At 37.4% G+C, this 19,475-nt stretch overlaps 1 protein-coding gene across 1 annotated transcript in view; it reads left to right on the plus strand.

Annotated features, from left to right (window-relative positions):
• Nucleotides 1-19,475, plus strand: part of LOC149566108 (NAD(P)-binding Rossmann-fold superfamily protein) — a 178,746-nt gene that overhangs the window by 57,154 nt on the left and 102,117 nt on the right. The window contains exons 4-5 of the mRNA XM_089819539.1: nucleotides 8,742-8,797; nucleotides 8,951-9,006. Coding sequence (XP_089675665.1) covers nucleotides 8,742-8,797; nucleotides 8,951-9,006 — 112 coding nt within the window. The remainder of the gene's footprint in view (nucleotides 1-8,741; nucleotides 8,798-8,950; nucleotides 9,007-19,475) is intronic.

Below are 19,475 nucleotides of genomic sequence, written 5' to 3' on the forward strand. Positions count from 1 at the left end.
CTATCATGTAGTGAAAGAGTTCTGTGATCATACAATCTCATTTATTCACACAAGACTAGAAATAGGCATAAAAAACAAGACTTAGTTCCACTTAAGTCTCAAATTATACAAATACCACAATCATCACAAGCATATATGAGAAGTAAGAGGATTCTATAAGTACCCCCTCTTAATTATGGAGCCTCCCTTTGAAGCTAAAATCATCCTCTAAAGCTCAACATCTCCCTCAAAATTTCATTGTTGTCACATCTTGCAACCAATAGAGATTAAATTAACATCTTTTTTTCATAAAGATCAATCAAGGATTACTTTGATTAGTGCAATAAGAATTTGGATAGCAATCCTCCCTCTAAAATTGAGTACACTTCATCATGGATCATCAAAACAATCCTAAGCAATGTTCCCATAATGTCATTCAATCACAAGAGATAATAACTCACAAATGTTAATGCCATATCTTCTGCAACCAAGAAAGATAAATTTTGATAAATATTAATGCCAGTACTAGTAACAGATCTTTATTTAAGGGTATAGAAAAAACTTATTTGAGTGATTGTCTGAGCCCAACAAGAGATGATTCCTCTATTTAGAATCCATTGTAACTGTTGACAACCTGATTGATGTATATGTCTGTTGTTGGGCATCCAAAACTAATTTTCTTATCACTGCTACTATGTAGGTTCCTTATATAGAATGTCAGGATGCAATGACTCCAATCGATTCTTCCAACTGATAGTTCCCATAACTTAAAAAAATGATGCCATCTCACGTGATTGCCTGTAGCATACCACTTCTAACCGTTGACATTGAAACGTTAATGAGAGAAAAATACAATGACATCATTGTGGCCGCACTGTATATTCAATTGGTGCAACAAATTCAACACTGCCCTAGGTAAGGTTAGGACGATTATCCACATCTTGTCATCTTCCATTCATATCCAATGGCGCATAGTAATTTCTAGAAACTTCATTTTGAAAATAATCATTAGTGTCGAATGCAAGGTAATGCTAGCAAAAGACTCTTCTTAGCATGCTATAAAAGAAATCACACCAAAATACTTACGGTATAGAATCAAGATGCCACAGTTATCCCCAACAACTTTAGACATAGAGATAGTACGATGAAAGAGAGATATAATAGACGCATGCTATCTTTCAAATACCACACGGTGACCATTGGATATTCGACAGTTACAAGAATGAAAAAGTGTTACAAAATGTTATAGCAACATGACATCTTGGAAATTCCCAATACTTTTAATAGCTTAGATTGTGCATCCCCATGCATGTAATTTATTTCCCTTCCTTTTCAGTTAGTGATAACTCACTTTTTCTTTACTCTTGAGCTCCAGGGATAGAAATATAAAACTCCATGAATATGGAATGAAATGATGACTCTTGCAAAATGAAAGTCTTTACAAGAAAATAGTGATAGGGATGTCCACAAGTGGAGTCCAATCACGATATAAATCAAAGTTGCAATGATAAAAAGAAACCGACAAAGGAAATCAAAAGTTATCGATGCATATGCTAGAAGAGAAGAAAACTGACACCAAGTCAACATACACACAAGAGCCCGACAACATTCAACAACTCTCCCTCTTTTCTCAAGTTCAGTGGTAAAAGAGAAGATTAGAAGGGGATTGCCATTATCAAAAGAGGGCCAATATTGTTGATCACTTCGCCATGAAACAAAACGTGCATGGCATGCTTTGACTTCCACAAAAGGTGACTATGAACAGATGCAAACAAAAAGTGTCACAATCCTATCATAAGGAATCCTTTTGAACTAAAGCTGCACTGTGAAAAACCTTAGAAAGCTTTTGGATGGTCACAATGAACTAAATATCATTATTGTTCAAGTTTGAGAAAGAATCCAATCGTTTCTTTCCCAAACATGATACATATTTGTTTACAGTACTGACTTTAATGACCTCTGCCATCACTTTCCTTCCATTGGTGATAAAAATAACAAAATGCTCGATGCTTGCTACAAACACCAGTATCCCACAGAATATATATTGTCAATACGTACAAGCTTCCTTCATTGCTGAAATCTAAATAGGCTCTGATACCATGTTAAATTTATAGCCCAGAAACTAAAGATGAAAAACAACAATAAAGAAACCATAAAAGAGATACCATCAACACCACAAGATATCTTGGGGAAACCCTTCTAGAATGAAGGGAAAAACCTAGCCACACAACAAAAGATCATTTCATTGATAATATGAATTCCAGTGTACATTCCTTTCACTTGAAGCGAAATATATAACCAATAAAGAAACCCTTTACATAACAATTGAAAGTCTCTTCAGTTTCCCATAACTTGTATAATTAAATACAACTCTTCAAATATTCATGCCTCAATGCTTGTTGTTGATGTTTGATAGCTTCAGTCAGTTAAACATATTATATGTGTTCGCTATATTTGAGATATAAGGTTTTTGTTATATGAGAAAAATTAATAGAATATAATATAATAATATATATGATTAAATTTGTTATTATATTAATTATCTCATTAATGAATAGACATGTCCTATGAAGGGACATGTTTATTCAAGGCCTGTTCTCTATATATAAATCTAAGAGGATGTTGCATTTGGAAAACATATACCGAACAATGATAGTGCTATTACATTTACAATGATCTTCAGAAAAACAACATTGTTTCAAAGCCAGGTTGTAAATGTAAGTCATATACTTCATGATAAAACTATCAACTAACCATGAACAAAAGAATGGTCACATAGTCTACAACATAGAAAACTCGTTGATCAAACGGCGACCGGTTTTAATAACAAGTGTAGGGCAAATTAAACAATAAGGTTTATCGCATAAAGTAGAGGAGATCCTTATATAATTCAATCGATAGGAGTCAGAGATAATAAAGGCACCAAGGTGTAACGTGGATGCAAATACAAAGAGATAATTTCATTAGCAAGCAAAGGAAGGAAAGCATGGAGTCATGTATATGGAGAAAAGATTGCCAATTGTCCTAAATGTAGTTCCTCAGATAATTCATTCCCCAATTTTCTGAAATTTATCACAAAGAATGGTTAGAAATCAAATAAGGATACACTTATGTATTGATATACTTATAAACACATTGATAATTTTGGCCAGCATATATGTAGACAAAGAAGGTGCAACATATCTTGAAGGCAAGCAAACCTAACAATCGTATCAAGACTGAAAAAAGAAGAAAATATGAAGGAAATAAAATTGCAAGGACGAATCTCAAAGGATTGACCCATCCGAGACTCCTATGTGAATACCATGATCCACCCGAACAATGTGCCACGGAAATGTATGTCCCATATATTACATGGGATCATGTTAGCCAGAGAAGGGATACGATTGGGCAAAAAGAACAAGTGATGTGGATCTGAGGAAATATGTACAACAGAAGGAGGAATAAGAACAAAAGTAAAAAGATATATGAAAGATATTAAAAGTGCAAAACTCCTTCAACTATCCGATGTGTGAAAATGAAAAGGGCGAGCCTTTAATCACAGTGGGACCACCTTACTATGTGGTTGGATGAAACTTGATGGGAAAGAGTACAAAAAGAAAGGTGATAATATTGGTGATTTGACCCACTGTCAATGGTTAGATAAGGTAAACTTGCTGAAGAAAGAAGAAAAGTAGAATTGAAATAAGCATGAGAAATAGGGAGGCGTAATAAATTGTAGGACATCGGGCACCTTAACCCTATATCCCATTCGCTTGAGTTAAGAGGAGGAACTTTGATTAATAGTCAATCCACTCAAAGATAGACCATGACACCAAATACATTTTTGTCATATAAGGTGGAGAGGAATGGATCGAGCATTAATAAGACATGAGAATTATTATTATTTAGGTTGTTTCACCTATGAATATAATATGATTTTATGTAGAGAGAAGTAGGAGAACTAATCACTAGTATTGGCATAGTATGTTATGAGACTGAACTGCATATACCAAGAAAGAGTAAGGTAAGGACTTGGATACCGACCTCATACGATGTGAACAAAGGCTTTAGGAAGATAGAGGTATGAGTATTGAGCCAAGTAATAAGGTATGCTTTACAGATAAACGTTCTTTTATATTATTTCTTATGTTAATAAATATCATATGACATAATTATAATTGAGAATATACATGGTAACAAATTATCTATATGTATAATTGCATTTGAACATTCATTCATAATGATATTGTATAATTTGATATAATGTTGTGAGATCCATTATGGGAGTGTGATAGGTAAAATATTAAGTATTATGTTATCTTATTTATTTCTATACGAGCTATTTGCCTTGATCTTTTCAAAGAATGTTCTCACAGGAAAAAAGAGGGAGGTTGGGATGCAGAGGGAGACTGACATTCATTAGAGGCAACCTTGAAAGAGAAGGAGCAGATATAGGCTATGATTCAGTCAACCTTGAGTGATCTTGACCATATTGATTCAGAGGGAGTAAACTATATTGAGATGGATTCCCCAATGATCAAAATAATTATAGTAGTCAAGAGGATTGTGATTTGTGAATATACCTCGTGACTATGTGATTCTAATGAGGCCACCCCTTGTGTACATCATGAGGAAGTGACTACTTCCAACTAATGTCACTTGTATTTGCAGAAGTTATTGTAAGGTGATGATCTTACAATATCTTGTATTATGAGATCAAATAAATTGAGTATATGGTCAATGTCTTGCATCTCAATATTCTGGAAGGCCATTACTCAGAGTATTTGTTGAATATCATTGATATTCTGTGAGGCCAATACTTTTGATATCAGATGTGATATCAAACCTTATTTTGAGTACTTGGTGAATATCATATATATTCTGGAAGGCCAATACTCTTGATATGAGATGTAATATCAAGCCTCATTTTGAGTACTTGGTGAATGTCATTGATATTTTGGGAGACCAATGCTCTTGATATCATATGTGATATCAAAACCTTTTGAGTACTTGGTGAATATTATGTGTTGATATTGAATGCGATATCAAATGGTGGGAATTTTTTGAGATATCAAATTAGATATCCTTAAAATTTTTTATTTGTAATATTATGTTGAAGTAATATTTATTCTTATGTGGCTATGTTTCTAAGCTAAGAGGGAGTGTTGATGTTTGATAGCTTTAGTCAGATAAACCTATTATATGTGTTCTTTATATTTAGATATGAGCTTATTGTTATCTATACATATATATGAATGATTAAATTTGTTATTATATCAAATTATCAATTATCAGATTAATGAATAGAAATGTCCTATGAAAGGATATGTCTATTCAAGGCCTATTCTCTATATATAAATCTAAGAAGATGTTGCATTTGGAACACACAACGAACAACGGTAGTGCTATTACATTTGCAACGATCTTCATAAAAACAATAGATGTGAACAACACATGACATTTACAGTTAATATTACAATAAATGTCATTTCCAGTTGAAGGTGACCATAACAATAGTAACATCTAGATTTCAAGAGATAAAGATCTCTATCGCAGCTACAATCTGTAACAATCAGGATAGAGTCTATGAAGGGCTTCCTTGTACACATGAACAACTTCAAGACCTTTATATAGAGCAACTCTAGTGGTACTCTCCTTGAGGACCAATTGACTATAGTACCTAGTGCTCAATGCAATGGCAAATAGATGCAAAGTCATTTTGTTCCATCTCTCCATCATGATTGTTTGTAACTTTGTAGTTTGTAGAAGAATGCTTCTTCAGGATCTTGCTCTTTCTCATTTATGATCTTTTTAATATTGTCAATCATGGAGTCTATGCCATCATATAATTCACCCAAGCAAGGCCTATCCATGTTAGCGTATTGGATCTTTCTCAATATAGGCTTAGTGAACCCCACCAAGAGTCATCTAGTATCATTTCTTTAATGACAACTACCCTTGTACTAATAGATTGCCTCCATATGCTCCAATTAGGACTAATTACCATTCTAGACAATGCTCGTTTAAGCTTGACAAGGCCTCTCAAAACAATAGTGTTGGAGGCAAAACAGGTTTCAACAACCTATTTTAAAGTCAAAACAATAATAAATTAAAATCAAAATATAAATATAAAAACATAGAAAGTTTAGTAAAAACTAGAGTCTAAAACATATTGAATTTTAAATAATTCAACTTACCTTCAAGAGCAACAATTTTGAGCTTGCGTTATATGGTGGTTTGTGACGAACATGTGGGTATCCTGTGCATTTTCAAACATTTTTGGGATCCACTCAATTTTATTGCCATTTTTTTGCAGCATTAGGTTGAGTGAGTGCACAACACAAGGTGTCCAAAAAATGTGTTTGAAGCACTCAACTAATAACCTGACAGCTTTACAATTACTTGAACGACATTTTGAGGGCCAACTTGTTTAATTGCTTGGATGAGAATGTTTGCAATGAATGGGCTGTCCTCCACCTTCCCTTCACAATCCACGATTGTCAAAAACATTGCATGTCTTGTGGACATTGCAATAACATTGACCAAAGGGCTATTTATTGCATCTTTTCGTCCATTGGATACTATGGACACACCTGTTTTGATCCATGAATCTTTGGTGGGCTGCACGGAAGCCTTTACATGGTTCACTTCTCTGTCCAATAAAGTGGTGCACACCTTCTCATAACTCGGGCGTTTGATCATTAGTTTATTTCACATTTTTTGCCAATATTGTAAGAAAACAAAATAATTTGCTATTCCTTTTGCATAGAGGCATCTCAATATATTTTACTTGGCAATGGCTCTAGCTTCATTCTGAAATGACATTTCCAAAGGCCACTTTTCTCTCTTATTTGTAACTAGTTGTTGAGGAACATGCAAGAATGGATGAACATGTGCATTTCTAGCTACTTCATCTGCTTGTTTTTGCTCTTGAATATATTGTTCACAATATGGTTTGTAAGAAAGGTTTTAGATAATACCCCACAACTCGTAGCTTCCCTGTACAAACCTTAATGCCGTTTGAGGGACAAAGCACAAGTGTGCTTTCACTGTACTATAAGAGTTTTTAAATTCCTCTTTGTAATGGTTGCAAATCCAAAGATAACCTTCATTTGGCATTTCCTGAACCATTTCCACATATTTCCATAGTGGAGAGAATGAGTCTGTTTTGAACTGGGAGTTCCTAGTTCTAGAAACATTTATGATTTTCTGAATCTACAAACAACATACAAAGCCACACACCAAAGTGAGTAAAGAAAATAAATTAGAGAACTCATTTCATTTAGTAACAAAAAGGCAAAATAAACTTTAAAAAACAAAAAACAAAACAAAACCTACCTCTTTGTTGAAATTGTCTTCTTTAATGTCTATTAGGTCTACACACTTGCAACCACGTTGGAATAGCTCACATATAAGCTTAGAGCATGCAACAATCATGTCAACTTTCCTTGAGCAATGATAACTAAACAATAAAGTTTAGTGGTGGAGGCAAGAAGTTTTTCTTTTTTCATTCGCAAATGCACAAATGACTTATAGAACAACCTTTTTTTGCCTTTTTAGTGGTCAATTTCAGGATTGAAGGGTCAAATAGACCAAATTAGGATATTCTAAAAAAGAAAATGTTTTTGGACCAAATTTAGCCCGTGTTTGTCTGCTGGAAACCAATTTCACTCTGAATTTGCTGCAAATTCCTTCTGGGTCCTGTTGTTATAATTTGCAGCGAATTTAGTTGTCTCTGGCAAGAAATTTGACAGGGACTGGAATTTGTGCAGAAGAAACCCAACTTGGAGGGGTCTAGGAGTGAATCATGCAACTTAGATGTTTGTAACTAATAAATTATATATGAAAAATGTTTTTTTCAAGTATGTGTCTCCTATTTTTTAAAAATAGACGTACTGGTACTGTTACCATTCTCCTGTGCCAGTACTAGGCCCGGTCTCCCAGCATCTTTGTTTTTTCTTAAACAGGTCCTCTTTTCAGTATGTGCATATATGACTCTTACTGTATGCCTAATTTTTCTCCATGGTGGAAAGGAATTCTCACTAGAGGTGAACACTACCATGAATCCTTCTTTTATGCCATTATAATAGCAGTTAATTCAATTTTCTTGTTATATACGATTTGGAGGTTATCCATTATTTAGTTATTGCCAAAAGTTGGTATGTCATGGCTACCTCTTATGTGTGAGCTGAAAATCTCCACAGTTTTTTTCTCAATATTTTTACTTAATTTCTAGTGATTTCCTTCTTTTTTGCAATTGTTTGGGGCTCTTTGTTTTTTTGGTGTGCCATTCCAGTATCGGGTCGTTGTTTTTTCATCGTAAAATAATCAATGTGTTATTAAACAGAGATCATAAATGATCTATATATACAAGTATACACAAGAATGTTTCTGTAACGAACAAAGAGAAATGGAAATGTACTGAAGAGAGAAAGAGAGCTTTCATATTGATTATAGAGAATATGGAAATATAGAAGAGGAGTGACCATTAGAAATAGAAGTAAATCTATGGAAGAGAGAGAAATAAAAAGAGAGAGATTTAGCTCTAATAGGTTTTTTATAATCAAAGTCACTGTAGATCTGTTTGCTTTTGAATGAAATTCAGTGTTCATACCTGTTAGTTATGCTGATGAATTGTTGCTTTTCCTGGTGGACTTTGTTTTTAGAATTTTGATACAACCATAGTAAATTCAACTATGCTGTGTTTGACCTATAGAATGCTTGGAACTGGTTAGCTTTGGAATGCTAAAATGTGTAGTTGTCTTTGATGAATGGTCCAGGTCAGGAAGGCCATCAATACAGGAGCCATGGATAAATGATGTCATCTGGCATAAAGGTTTCCTTCATAAATTCAATTAAAGCTAATTAATTTAGTCTTACTCTATGGGCATGCATGATTGCCTGTTCTGTGAGAGAACTTGTTCTTATTCGTTAATTCTATGATATTGCTTCACATGAAATGGTTTTCTCACACATATTGTAATGGCAGGAAACCTACTGGATCCAGAAAGCCTGAGAAATGTGCTAGATGGAGTATCTGCAGTGGTAGGAATCATTGTGTAACATTTGCTAAATTTGAAAATGAATAAGATGTCAGACTGATTTTGCAAATGGCTGCTCCTCAGAAATATTTATAAGCAATTATGCAAACACATATGATCCATTTGATTTTCTGTGTTAGAATGTAAAGCTGTTGTGATAGCGTGAAACATATTTTTACTCGGAAAATCTTCTGAGGTACATGGTCTCCATAACGTTTCAATCTTGAAACACTGCATATGCCTTGAAATAGAAAACTGCAGGAGCTGTGCGAGGATTCCAAGAAGCACTGCATAGTGCAACAACCAGATGTCAAATGAGACAGCACACAAAAATTTGATGATGGAAAGGAGGGATCCTTGCTGAAGCCTTTGGCTATTTTATGATCATCCAGGCCTAGCAATGGTGATGAGATGAATATTAAGCTGATGGACAGCCAGTTAAATGTCAGTTTTTTCAAGTTCTCACCAATAGATGGCCAACAACGAAAATAGCCCTATGAAATGTGGTAACCAACAGAGGTTATCTAACTTCATAGACTCTGATAAAGGAAGAGGAACCAGTATAACAGCCTTGTCTTACTGTAAAAGTCATATCTGAATGTATAAGTAATAATACTAAAAACAAGAAATCATTCTACATTATCAAGAAGTTGAGATCCATAACCATTTGTCAGGAAGCAGACTGGGACATGAGAGAAAACTACTCTGTATTCCATAAAAGTAGAGATAAATTTGGTGTGCAACCCGGAAGGTTTGAGAGGTCTAATTTGTATATTTGAAGAGAGATATCTTAGACTAAATTCAATAAATATTTATATCTGCAGTATTGCATATATCTTCATTGAGAGGTAGTGTAAAAATTGGCAATCCTGTGTACCCTCATTTAGTTTGGCAGGGACTTGTGGAATAGTACCTTGAATACTTAATTTAGTTTATATCACGTTTCCACTCAATGGAAGCATTATGGGCCTCATTAACGCTTGCAAGGAGTCACAATTATGTTCCTGACTATATTTCATCCTTAAATTGCCTGTTGCTGTCATTGTGGGCAAAGTAACAAGAATTGAAATCGAATCGGAATTGGCAAGGCTGAATCGAATCGTGAATCGGCCATGAATTGCAAACGAATCAGCCACGAATCGGCAAATTAAAAAAACTCTTGAATTTTAGATAGTAACTTATTTCATAAACCCTTTATTGCTGATTCGATTCACCGATTCACAAAAAATTGTTTGGCTTGAATCGAATTGCGTGAATCGCCGTGATTCTCATTACTATGATTGTGGGGTTTAGCACTTACATATTGTTCTCGGCTTGTGATATTATGTGATCGTTACAAGTCTATGCAAATGGATGTATGAGGATCTCTGTTTTCAACTAACTGAATTTCCTTCCTTAAAACTTTTTGTTAATAGCAGGTAAAAATGACAGTTAAACCCAAAAAGACAATTTATTCATGAGGTTTCTATAGACTGATTGAAACTTTATTTCATACAATAAGAGCACCAAAATAATCAAATTCGTAAATGATTCTCAACCAGAGACTTCAACTAATGTTTTAATTCCAAATGATGGAGACAAAGCGTACCCATTTTGTTGCATGATGCCCAAACCTACATATTTGATAACTTCTGATATAAATCGGACCCAAAACAATTTTGGCTGTATGATCCACTCTTGTAGCTGATGTTCTATCTAAATATGTAGTAATGGCAGCCTTAATACTTTCTGCCGGAGATTTCCTCAGCAGCCCCAAATCATGAATCACAAATGATAACTACACTGCCATCTGAATAGAACCAACAGTTTACTGCAGACCTGGGGTTACGTCCAAACTGCGGCTTATAAGGTTTCTGGCCTGTAACTCTCTAGTAATCACAGAGAATACCAAAGGCATTAATGAGATCAAAATCACAAATAATACATAATAGAAAAATTGATGTTTTCTAATTGTCCTCAGTCCCCTTTATAAAGTCTCTCATTCCAAAAAGCAGAAAACTTCATATATCCTGACTTTCAGGTGACTTAACTTGAGCATAAAGTTTACCATTTATTAGAAATCCCTCCAAGAATAAGTCACCAGGAAGTTCATTTATAACTTACATATGTTTGCTCCCAGGACAGTTCATCTCTAATAGCATAACTTAAATTTACCAAGAGAATTAACTTTAATATTTGCTCTCCGCTATAGCCTCCTTTGCAACCTCACACGATAGCGCTTTGATCAACTTGGCTTGTCGCGACCATGCTTCCTTTTGTGCTGCTTCCTTGGTTTAGGTTTGGTTGTCCTCCGTTGTTGGCATGGGCTTGTTTGTGTTTTTCTTGCTCGTGCTGGTTTGTTGTCATTGTTGAGTGCTTGTACTTTCTCATGTCCGTTTGTGGTGCCACATTTGTTTTTGTTAGAACTCTAGTGTCGCATTCTTAGTTCTGCGTTTGTGTGCGCCATTTGGTCTTTCTTTCCTTCCCATGCAGTTGGTTTGAGTGGGCTTTGCATCGCTTTTTCTTATGCTTTCTTTCCCTACGTGTTCTCGCAAGTTTGCAACTTCTTGTTGGAGTCTAGCTGCTGTTTGTACACTACATGCCAGATGTTTCTATTGCTTGTGTTTTACTTTTGTTCATTGTTGTGGTGAGCTAGTTCTCTTTGTCAAGTTGATTTTGTTGGACCTCCTGTGGCTTATTATTGGCTTCCATCCAGTGGTAGTAGTTCCGTGTCTTTTAGTAGCATTCTCTCTACTGTTTAGCTCTTGTCCTTTGCTGCAACGTTCTAGGTGTGTTCTTTGTATACACCTTTGTTGTCACTTCTTGTCTGTTTGTTCATACATTATTCCTGGTCACTGCTCTAGACTTTTTACTGCTTCACAAGGGCTTGGTGCTGTTATTTTGGGCTGTCTGGATTGTTACATTAACATGGGGCCCATTGATATTGAGCAGGCATCGACTCCTTTGCAGACCTATCAACACAATCAACATGAAGGGGCTCCGTTCTCAGAGTTTCTAAGATGAGTTGACAGACTTTAAAAGAAAAGCCAACTCCTTAGAGATACAATTATTGCCCTGTCTGAGAAGATCACTTCTTTTTTGACACACCGCATTTCATGGAAACAAGATTGACTTAGTACCAAACAACAACTAGTCGTGAACCAAACCGAGATCATTGACGCTTTTCTCAAACTTAACATATTCCATAACTGAGATCATTGGCCTCAAACATTTGATGCATTCAACCATTGAGCATGTCTACAGAGATCAAGTCTATTAAGGAAAAACAACGCGAATTAGATGATAGACATAATTCGCTGAAAACTGAAATTAGGTCTTAGTTGAAATCATGGGCAGCAATGTGTAACAGCGGTGATATCCCACCTCTTGTTGGGGTAGAGGCATTGCTCCACCCCAAATTTGTTGATGAAAGAGCAAGAAGAGCTAGAGAATTCAATTTGAAGGTCCTTGGCCCCGCGCTTATTACCATCAAGCTTGTGACCAGCCTGACAAGTCTTTTGATAGGGCCTAGGTTGGATATGATTCCACTCTATTCCGAGGATTTGTGATGATTTTCCTCCTAGTTGGGAAGCTAGACCCATGGTTGCGATTGATAAATGATGCTTTATGCGTTAGGGTATGCCCTGATGGGTCAGCTATTGGAATTGTATTGGCTCAACTTGGTCCTCTTTTGGTCTTCTCCTTGGTGTTATGAATTCCTCGGATTCGGTGTTCCTCATGAGAGCCTTGTTTTTCCTCTTCCTACATTCGTTAGCTTTCACTAGTCAGCCTTTAGGAATGAGACTAGGAGCTCTAGTGGGTCCATAGCTCTAGGGGTGTTGCTTGTCTTGTTAGGGACAAGCTTCATAATATAGTTACTACTGCCTAAGCTAGATTTTTGGGTCCGATTATGTCGCACCATCCTGTGTGTCAGGGTTATCTATGTTGGGGTTTGTTATTTTCGTCTGGTGCCCTCCCCCTTTGCTATCCATAGTGCTTGTGACATGCTTTCTTTCTCTATTCTTTATGTCAACATCATTCAATTTTCTGCAGTAGGGGAAGTCTTCCTTCTTGGGGAAATTAATGCTAGGACTTGAATGACACAAACTCCCCTGTTAAAGTAACTAAGATCGTTTTTGCAAATGTATAATCATTGCCATTGTAATTGATGATTTCCAAATGCAGATTTGGATCTCATATAAATATGAGAGGAGGAGAAATGTCTCCTCAAGAGACATGAAGAGACATATCTCTATAGTTAATTACCATTTAGTTTATAAATAACTATATGTATAACTCACCTTTAACATATATATAATATTAATATATTAATCATATATGTAATGTAATATTATATTATTATATAATAATATATAATGCATAATATATATAATACATATTATATTAGATATATCATATATATATTATATATAAGATATTTATCTTAAGGACAATTTATCATCAATGAGGCAGCTTTAATAAAATCAATTCAACAGAGGCTACAACAAGGTCATGTCCTGTAGCTTATGTAAGTCATAGACACACATACACACATATACATATACATACATACATACATACATACATACATACATACATACATATATATATTCTTATAAGTAATATGTGACAATGTTCATATAAATCATGAATACAAATACTCAATGTAATGAGTATATCACTTTGACTGATGCTTTACTTCAACATCCCCTTCACTCTAATGCGACTGACTCTTTATGTGTTGAGGACTTGTTATGCCCTGCATACATGTCCCTACTTTTTGTGAGCAAAAATAGTTGGTTCCTCTCTTTTCGCTTTTTCCTTACTTTGCTTGGTGTAAGTTTCTTTGTTTCGTTTTTAGCGTTCAGGGTTCCTTGTCTTTCATCTGGGAAGTGGGACCCTCTTATGTCGTGGAAATTGGAAGAGCTTGGGTTTGCTATTCATGTGAAAGATCAATAAAGCGGTTAACTAAGTAAGGCTTGGACTTTAGGATTTGTGAGTTCCCCTCTCCTTGTGTTTTTCAACATGACATGAGGAATTTCTAGGGTCCCTTAAGAGGACATGTGGCGAAACCTTACCCAAAAGGTAAAAGGGAGCAATAATGCACCCTAAATATAATTATTACTGGGCTCTTTAAAGACAATAAACAACTCATTTTCACCTTTACTGTGCGATTAAAATTGTGTTCTGCAAGCATTTCTTGGTGAATTTCGTATTCCCAAGACGTGATATCTTTATTCGTCAAGGTCATTTGCTTTTGGAAAAATGTATTCTGAAGGTAGTGTGGGCGTTGCAGGTGCACTTAGCCTCATGTGTGGTGTTTTTCAAGTTGGTAGGTCTTTCCTTCATTCTTGTGGTTAGCTCGTGTGGTTTTCCTTCTTTGGTTTGTGCCTTTTTGTGTCTGGTGTGGTTGTGCTTATTTTTTGTTCTCTGTGGTTCGATGTCGTATTCTTTGGCGGGCTTTATTGTTTGTCCTGTCGAGGTTCGACTTCTTTTTGCCCTGCTCTTGTTTTGCAAGAGGGTGGGTGGAGTTACCTTCTCTTTGTTATTCAAATAGGTTCCACTTCATGGCCTTTTTGGCCCCAAGGATGGTATCTGGTTTTTATGCTTGAAAGAAGGTAATTCTCCTTGTCCGATGGTTTTTCTTTTTGTCACGTTGTCCTTTTAAACCTAGTTTTGTTAGGTCTTTGTCGCGGAGGTATTTTTGCTCATTTTCGCCAGTTGTGTTGCAAGTATTCGGCTTTGCGTGGGTTGAGTTTGAGCAACTAGGTGGTTTAGCCCCTGTAGTGAAGTTCAAAATTATAAACATGTCCTTTGTGTGGTTTCGTGGGTATAATTTTGTCACTTTAAAGGGTTCATTTCTGCTAGGGTTGGGAATGATGTTTTGAAGATCCTATTTTTTAACTTCGGCTCTAGCGGTGAAGTGGCAGTCAGGTAGTGTTACTTTGGTGGTGTTTTTGAAATACTTGGGTGGTGCTAGTAATGAGCAGGGGTTCCCTTTCTCATTTTACTAGTTTCACAACTGCTCCACTCCTGATAGGGCATCTTGCAGCCTCACTTCAATTATGTTTCTCGTTCAATTTAAATGATTGTCACATCAGTCCTTTACGACTTGCCAGATATGCACTTTGTCCTATTTTTGTGTGACACATGCGGGCATTAAATGCTCATCTTTCCGTGTGGAACTTATAGAATGACATGGTGATCTCTATCATTAGGTTTCTTATACCAGTGACATGTGGTTGGGATTCTAATGATAAATTTTTTTCCACAAGGTAGGGGCTCACCCTTTAATGAGTGTTCATTATGTTACAGGTCTATGGATCTGTGTGTGCTTACCTTGCCCGTTCGTTAGAGGTAGCCCTCCTATCAAGCATGATCTTTTTGAATCCCATTTGCGGTGAGGGCGTTGTAATCTTTCGGATTTCAATATCTTCCCCATTATCATTAGTACAGACATGAGGAAGGGGGAAGGATGACCTCGAAACTTGAAAAGGTAGCTCGTGCTCAATTTAATTTATACAGGAGCTTCTGACATTTGTCCTATGTTTGCAGGAAAACATGGATCCGTTCGCTGACAAGCTCATAGGCATGTAGGAGGTAGGATATTCCTCATCTAGAAAGACTAAGGCGGACATGGAATTTGAGAAATTGCCGCTAGTATTCAAGTATTGAGACGACACCGGATTACGTCCCTCCAAGGTGGACACCTCTTTGAAATATATCACTGACACGGATGTTGTGGAATGGAAGGATTTCCTGGCACTCTTCAATGACTTGTTAGTTAGGAAGAGAAGTGGGGATGCCATGGCCAAAGCGATTATTGCTAGTGGAATTATACAAGCTGGGCTCTTCCCCTATGTAGTCCAATGCCTTGAAATGATGATGATCTAAGCCCAACCATTTGATGGGGAAAGGCAGATGGTTACCAGAGTCTTGGGTGATCCTTTTGTGGCCATAGATAGGATGGTAGTGGCTCAATGTTTTCAATGTGTGGATTTGCCCAACGTCCAGCTCTTAGACCTTGATGAGCCAATGAAGCAATTCAATGCCATCGAGGGTAAGGTCAGATTGCTCATTAATGCAAATTGGCTATAGAAGCAGAGGAAGGATGGCAGAAAGATGACCCTCTCCATCTGTCGAGTGGATTTTGTTGAACCAATACAATTCTGCATCTGCTGTTTGTGCAAAATTCATGGAAAGTCCTATGCCTGAGAGTTTGCCCCCTGGATGTATTATTTCCTAGCTGGCATTACTACACAAGCCACCCAATTCGATTGGGCCGCTCTTATTTCACGATCAATCAAGGTTTGGCTTAGGGTGTTGCAAGCTTACCTCGCCGTGCTAGATCAAAGGAAAGGGGAAAGTTTTCATGATGACTTCCTACATGGTGTGGCTAATTGTTGACAGACACTAGGGCTTTTGGGTTGACTAAGAATGGAGCAATGAAAATAACATCAAATGTGGATAGTCAACCCCTATGGGTTTATTACCCATTGTTGCCATTTGGGGAATGCTTTAGGCTTTATGCAAGGGTGAATGATTGCTTTACTATTGACTGATCCCTTCTATTGTTAGAGGATGTTGGGGGCCGCATCTTGAATGCTACCAAAGTATTAGTTGAAGAATGGGAAGTTTCATAGTATTTGTGCAACAATGAAGGTAACGGGTATCTCATTCCCCCTTCACTGTGGAGAATATATTTATGTACCTTGGTCCAGGCAAGGGAGACTAAGAGGGAATTGACAACCTATGGTTTTAACAAGTTTTACTTGCGGAGGTAGGATATTGATTACTCAAGTCGAGCGACTCACTCGAATGTTAGCACCATGTTTCACATGACGAATTTGGAGGACTACTGGGCCAATCTCCCAATATAATTTGAGGTGCGGGAGAGGAAATGCAGTCGAAGGATCATCAAACAAATGGACGATTTCAGTGTCGGGCATTTTTAAAGACTTTCAAGGACCATGGGGATCCTCTAGAGGCATACAAAAAATTAGGGGAAGGCCTTCGTGCTCTCCCTCCTGTAGACCGGGATATGGTGGAACCCGTGTCATTAAGAGAATTAACATCATAGGTAATAGATCAGAGCCACTAGCATTTTAAGGTGACGTGTCCTAGAAGTGCACTCTTCATTGAGGAACGTGAAGAGCTTTCATCCTCATCCTATCAGCCACAAGGTCGGGATTGAGGGAAGCAAAAGTATGGCGAATCATGGGTTTGGCCTGAAGAATGTAATGTACCAGTCATCAGGCTAGCTGAGCAATTAAAGGACAAACTCGAGGAATCTTAAAGATTAAGAGAAGCTGTGCAAGTAGGGGTAGTGGGAATTCTTGTTCCTCTCAATAGCACTCTTGCACCTGCTCGTGAAGCCCCAAGAGTGAAACCCATTCAGGTGGACGAGGAGGAAGAGGTGGAAGACGAGGGTCCTTAGTTGGTTAGAAGGTGACAGAATTTGAAGAGCAAAGGCCAAAGGGGCAACCCTTGTATTTCTTCAACAAAAGAGACTTCAGTGGTTGGTAGAAATTGAGGAAGACTCTCCTACCCCAAAGCCACATGATGTTATGAACTTGGAGGACCCGTCATAGACGGACATCTAGGAAGTACTAGTGGAGGAGGAGTCTAGTCTCGTAAGAGAGGCAAATCTTGCTCAAAGGATTGAGGAAATGGAGGCAATATTGTAGGCCATTCGAGAAGAGGAAAGACAAGGGGAGGTTGACTTACGCCTCCAAGAAGAAGAAAAGAAGAGAGAAGTTGAGTTGTGCTCCTAGAGTTACAAGGAACAAGAAAAGGACAACCTCTATTGGTACCTAGAAAAGGAGCATGACTACATGGAAGAACAAGTCTGGAGGGCAGAAAAAGCACGTAAGAGTCGATCTGAGGCTGCCACACAAGGGACTAGTACACCTGTGATGGAGGGAATCAAGGTACGGGTTAGAGGGGTGTCCAAAGATCCGAAGCACCCAAAAAATGAAAAGGATACTTCTCGGGAGTAGTCACGGTAGGAAGTGACCAGCCTGAGGAGATAAGGGCGACTATTATAAGGACGACCCCGAAGGAGGTAATAAGTGCAAAGGAAACTTTACAAGGAGTGTCCGTAGCCCTGAAAGCATCAAGTGCTGAGCAACCAACAATTACTGCACCGAGGATTACTAGAACAGAGTCCGCGGAGTGGTTAATAAAAGAACAAAGTAGGAAGCTAGCGGGCCCACCATTCGTCATTTTGTTAATAGATATGGTGGGTGTGATGACCACTGCCTAGCCTGCTTAAACTAAGAGGCCAAAGAAGAAAGCCCAAACGATGTTTAGAATAAAGAATGAGCTCGACGAGGAGGTGGTCGCTATGTTGGCCATCTTGCTGGAGGGACGTAATGGAGGTAAGGTTCGACCCAAAGAATATGTAATTATGAAGGTACCACTAGAATGCTGGACCTCGACCACCGAATTGTCAGATATTGGCCGTATCAAGAAGAATGTATGAGACAGATATCATAAGCTCGGTCAGAGGATAGTTGAGTTAGAAGCAGAGATCAAAGGTTACAAAATTTTTCTGGTTGAGTTGGCGTTGTTGATTGTAGTTGCACCTCCGACCCCTCCTTCACATATAGATGCTCCTATGCCATCAGAGGAGCTTGCATAATTAAGGATAATGAAGGAGAAGGCTAAGGTGGTAGATGGTTGGATCTCCGAGTATGCAAAAGAAATAAAGGAGGCTGTATCTTCTTCCTTGGTCACATTTTTCAAAGGGCCAGTTTGGGTTCGAAAGTGGGGAATGTCTTAGTTGATTGGGGCAGAGAAGAGTAGGAATTAGTTCGGCAAAGGGATGCTTTTAATAATGTTTTGTAGTTAGGGGATGAGGTCATATAGGACCTAGATATACTGTGTGAATATTTTCATTTTAGTTACGAGTTGATCAGGTGCCGAATTAAAAAAATAAAACCTCTATTGGTCACAATGAGACCAAAGAATGCCAAACTCCAGAACTGGCTGGAGAATTTCTCAAAATTAGTAAAGGCAATAACTGGATTTTATCCATGGGAAGAAAGGGGGTGTACCCCTATAGATTCTATGCTCGCCAGATTGATGAGCATGTGGAAGAAATAGTGTCAAGATCTGAAAGTTTTGGTACAAAGTCCATGAAAGCTCTAATTGAAATGGTACTTAACTCCCATGATGCCCAAGAGGAGGTAAACATTTGGAGACAACCACCGAGGATACAAAGTTCCATCTGGAAGAATTGAAAAGTCGGCTCTGTTGCATTACAAGCCTTGCTTGGGCTACAGTCTCCGAATTCATTGAAGAGTTCTAGAAGGCTCAAGAGAGAACCAGATGATGGAATTTTTTCTTGTCATCCTCAGAATGGTAAAAAGGGACCCAAGGGGGCAAAATATCTTTTCTTCGTTGTTATTTTTGCAAGGTTGTGTGGATTTCTTTTGCCGCCCACAACACCATTGCTTGATGCTGTTAGAGAAGTAATTACCAAATGGGATA

Source organism: Cupressus sempervirens, chromosome 3 (assembly GCF_028749045.1).
Source record: "Cupressus sempervirens isolate cs-2001-9-10 chromosome 3, ASM2874904v1, whole genome shotgun sequence".
Classification (NCBI taxonomy): Eukaryota; Viridiplantae; Streptophyta; class Pinopsida; order Cupressales; family Cupressaceae; genus Cupressus; species Cupressus sempervirens.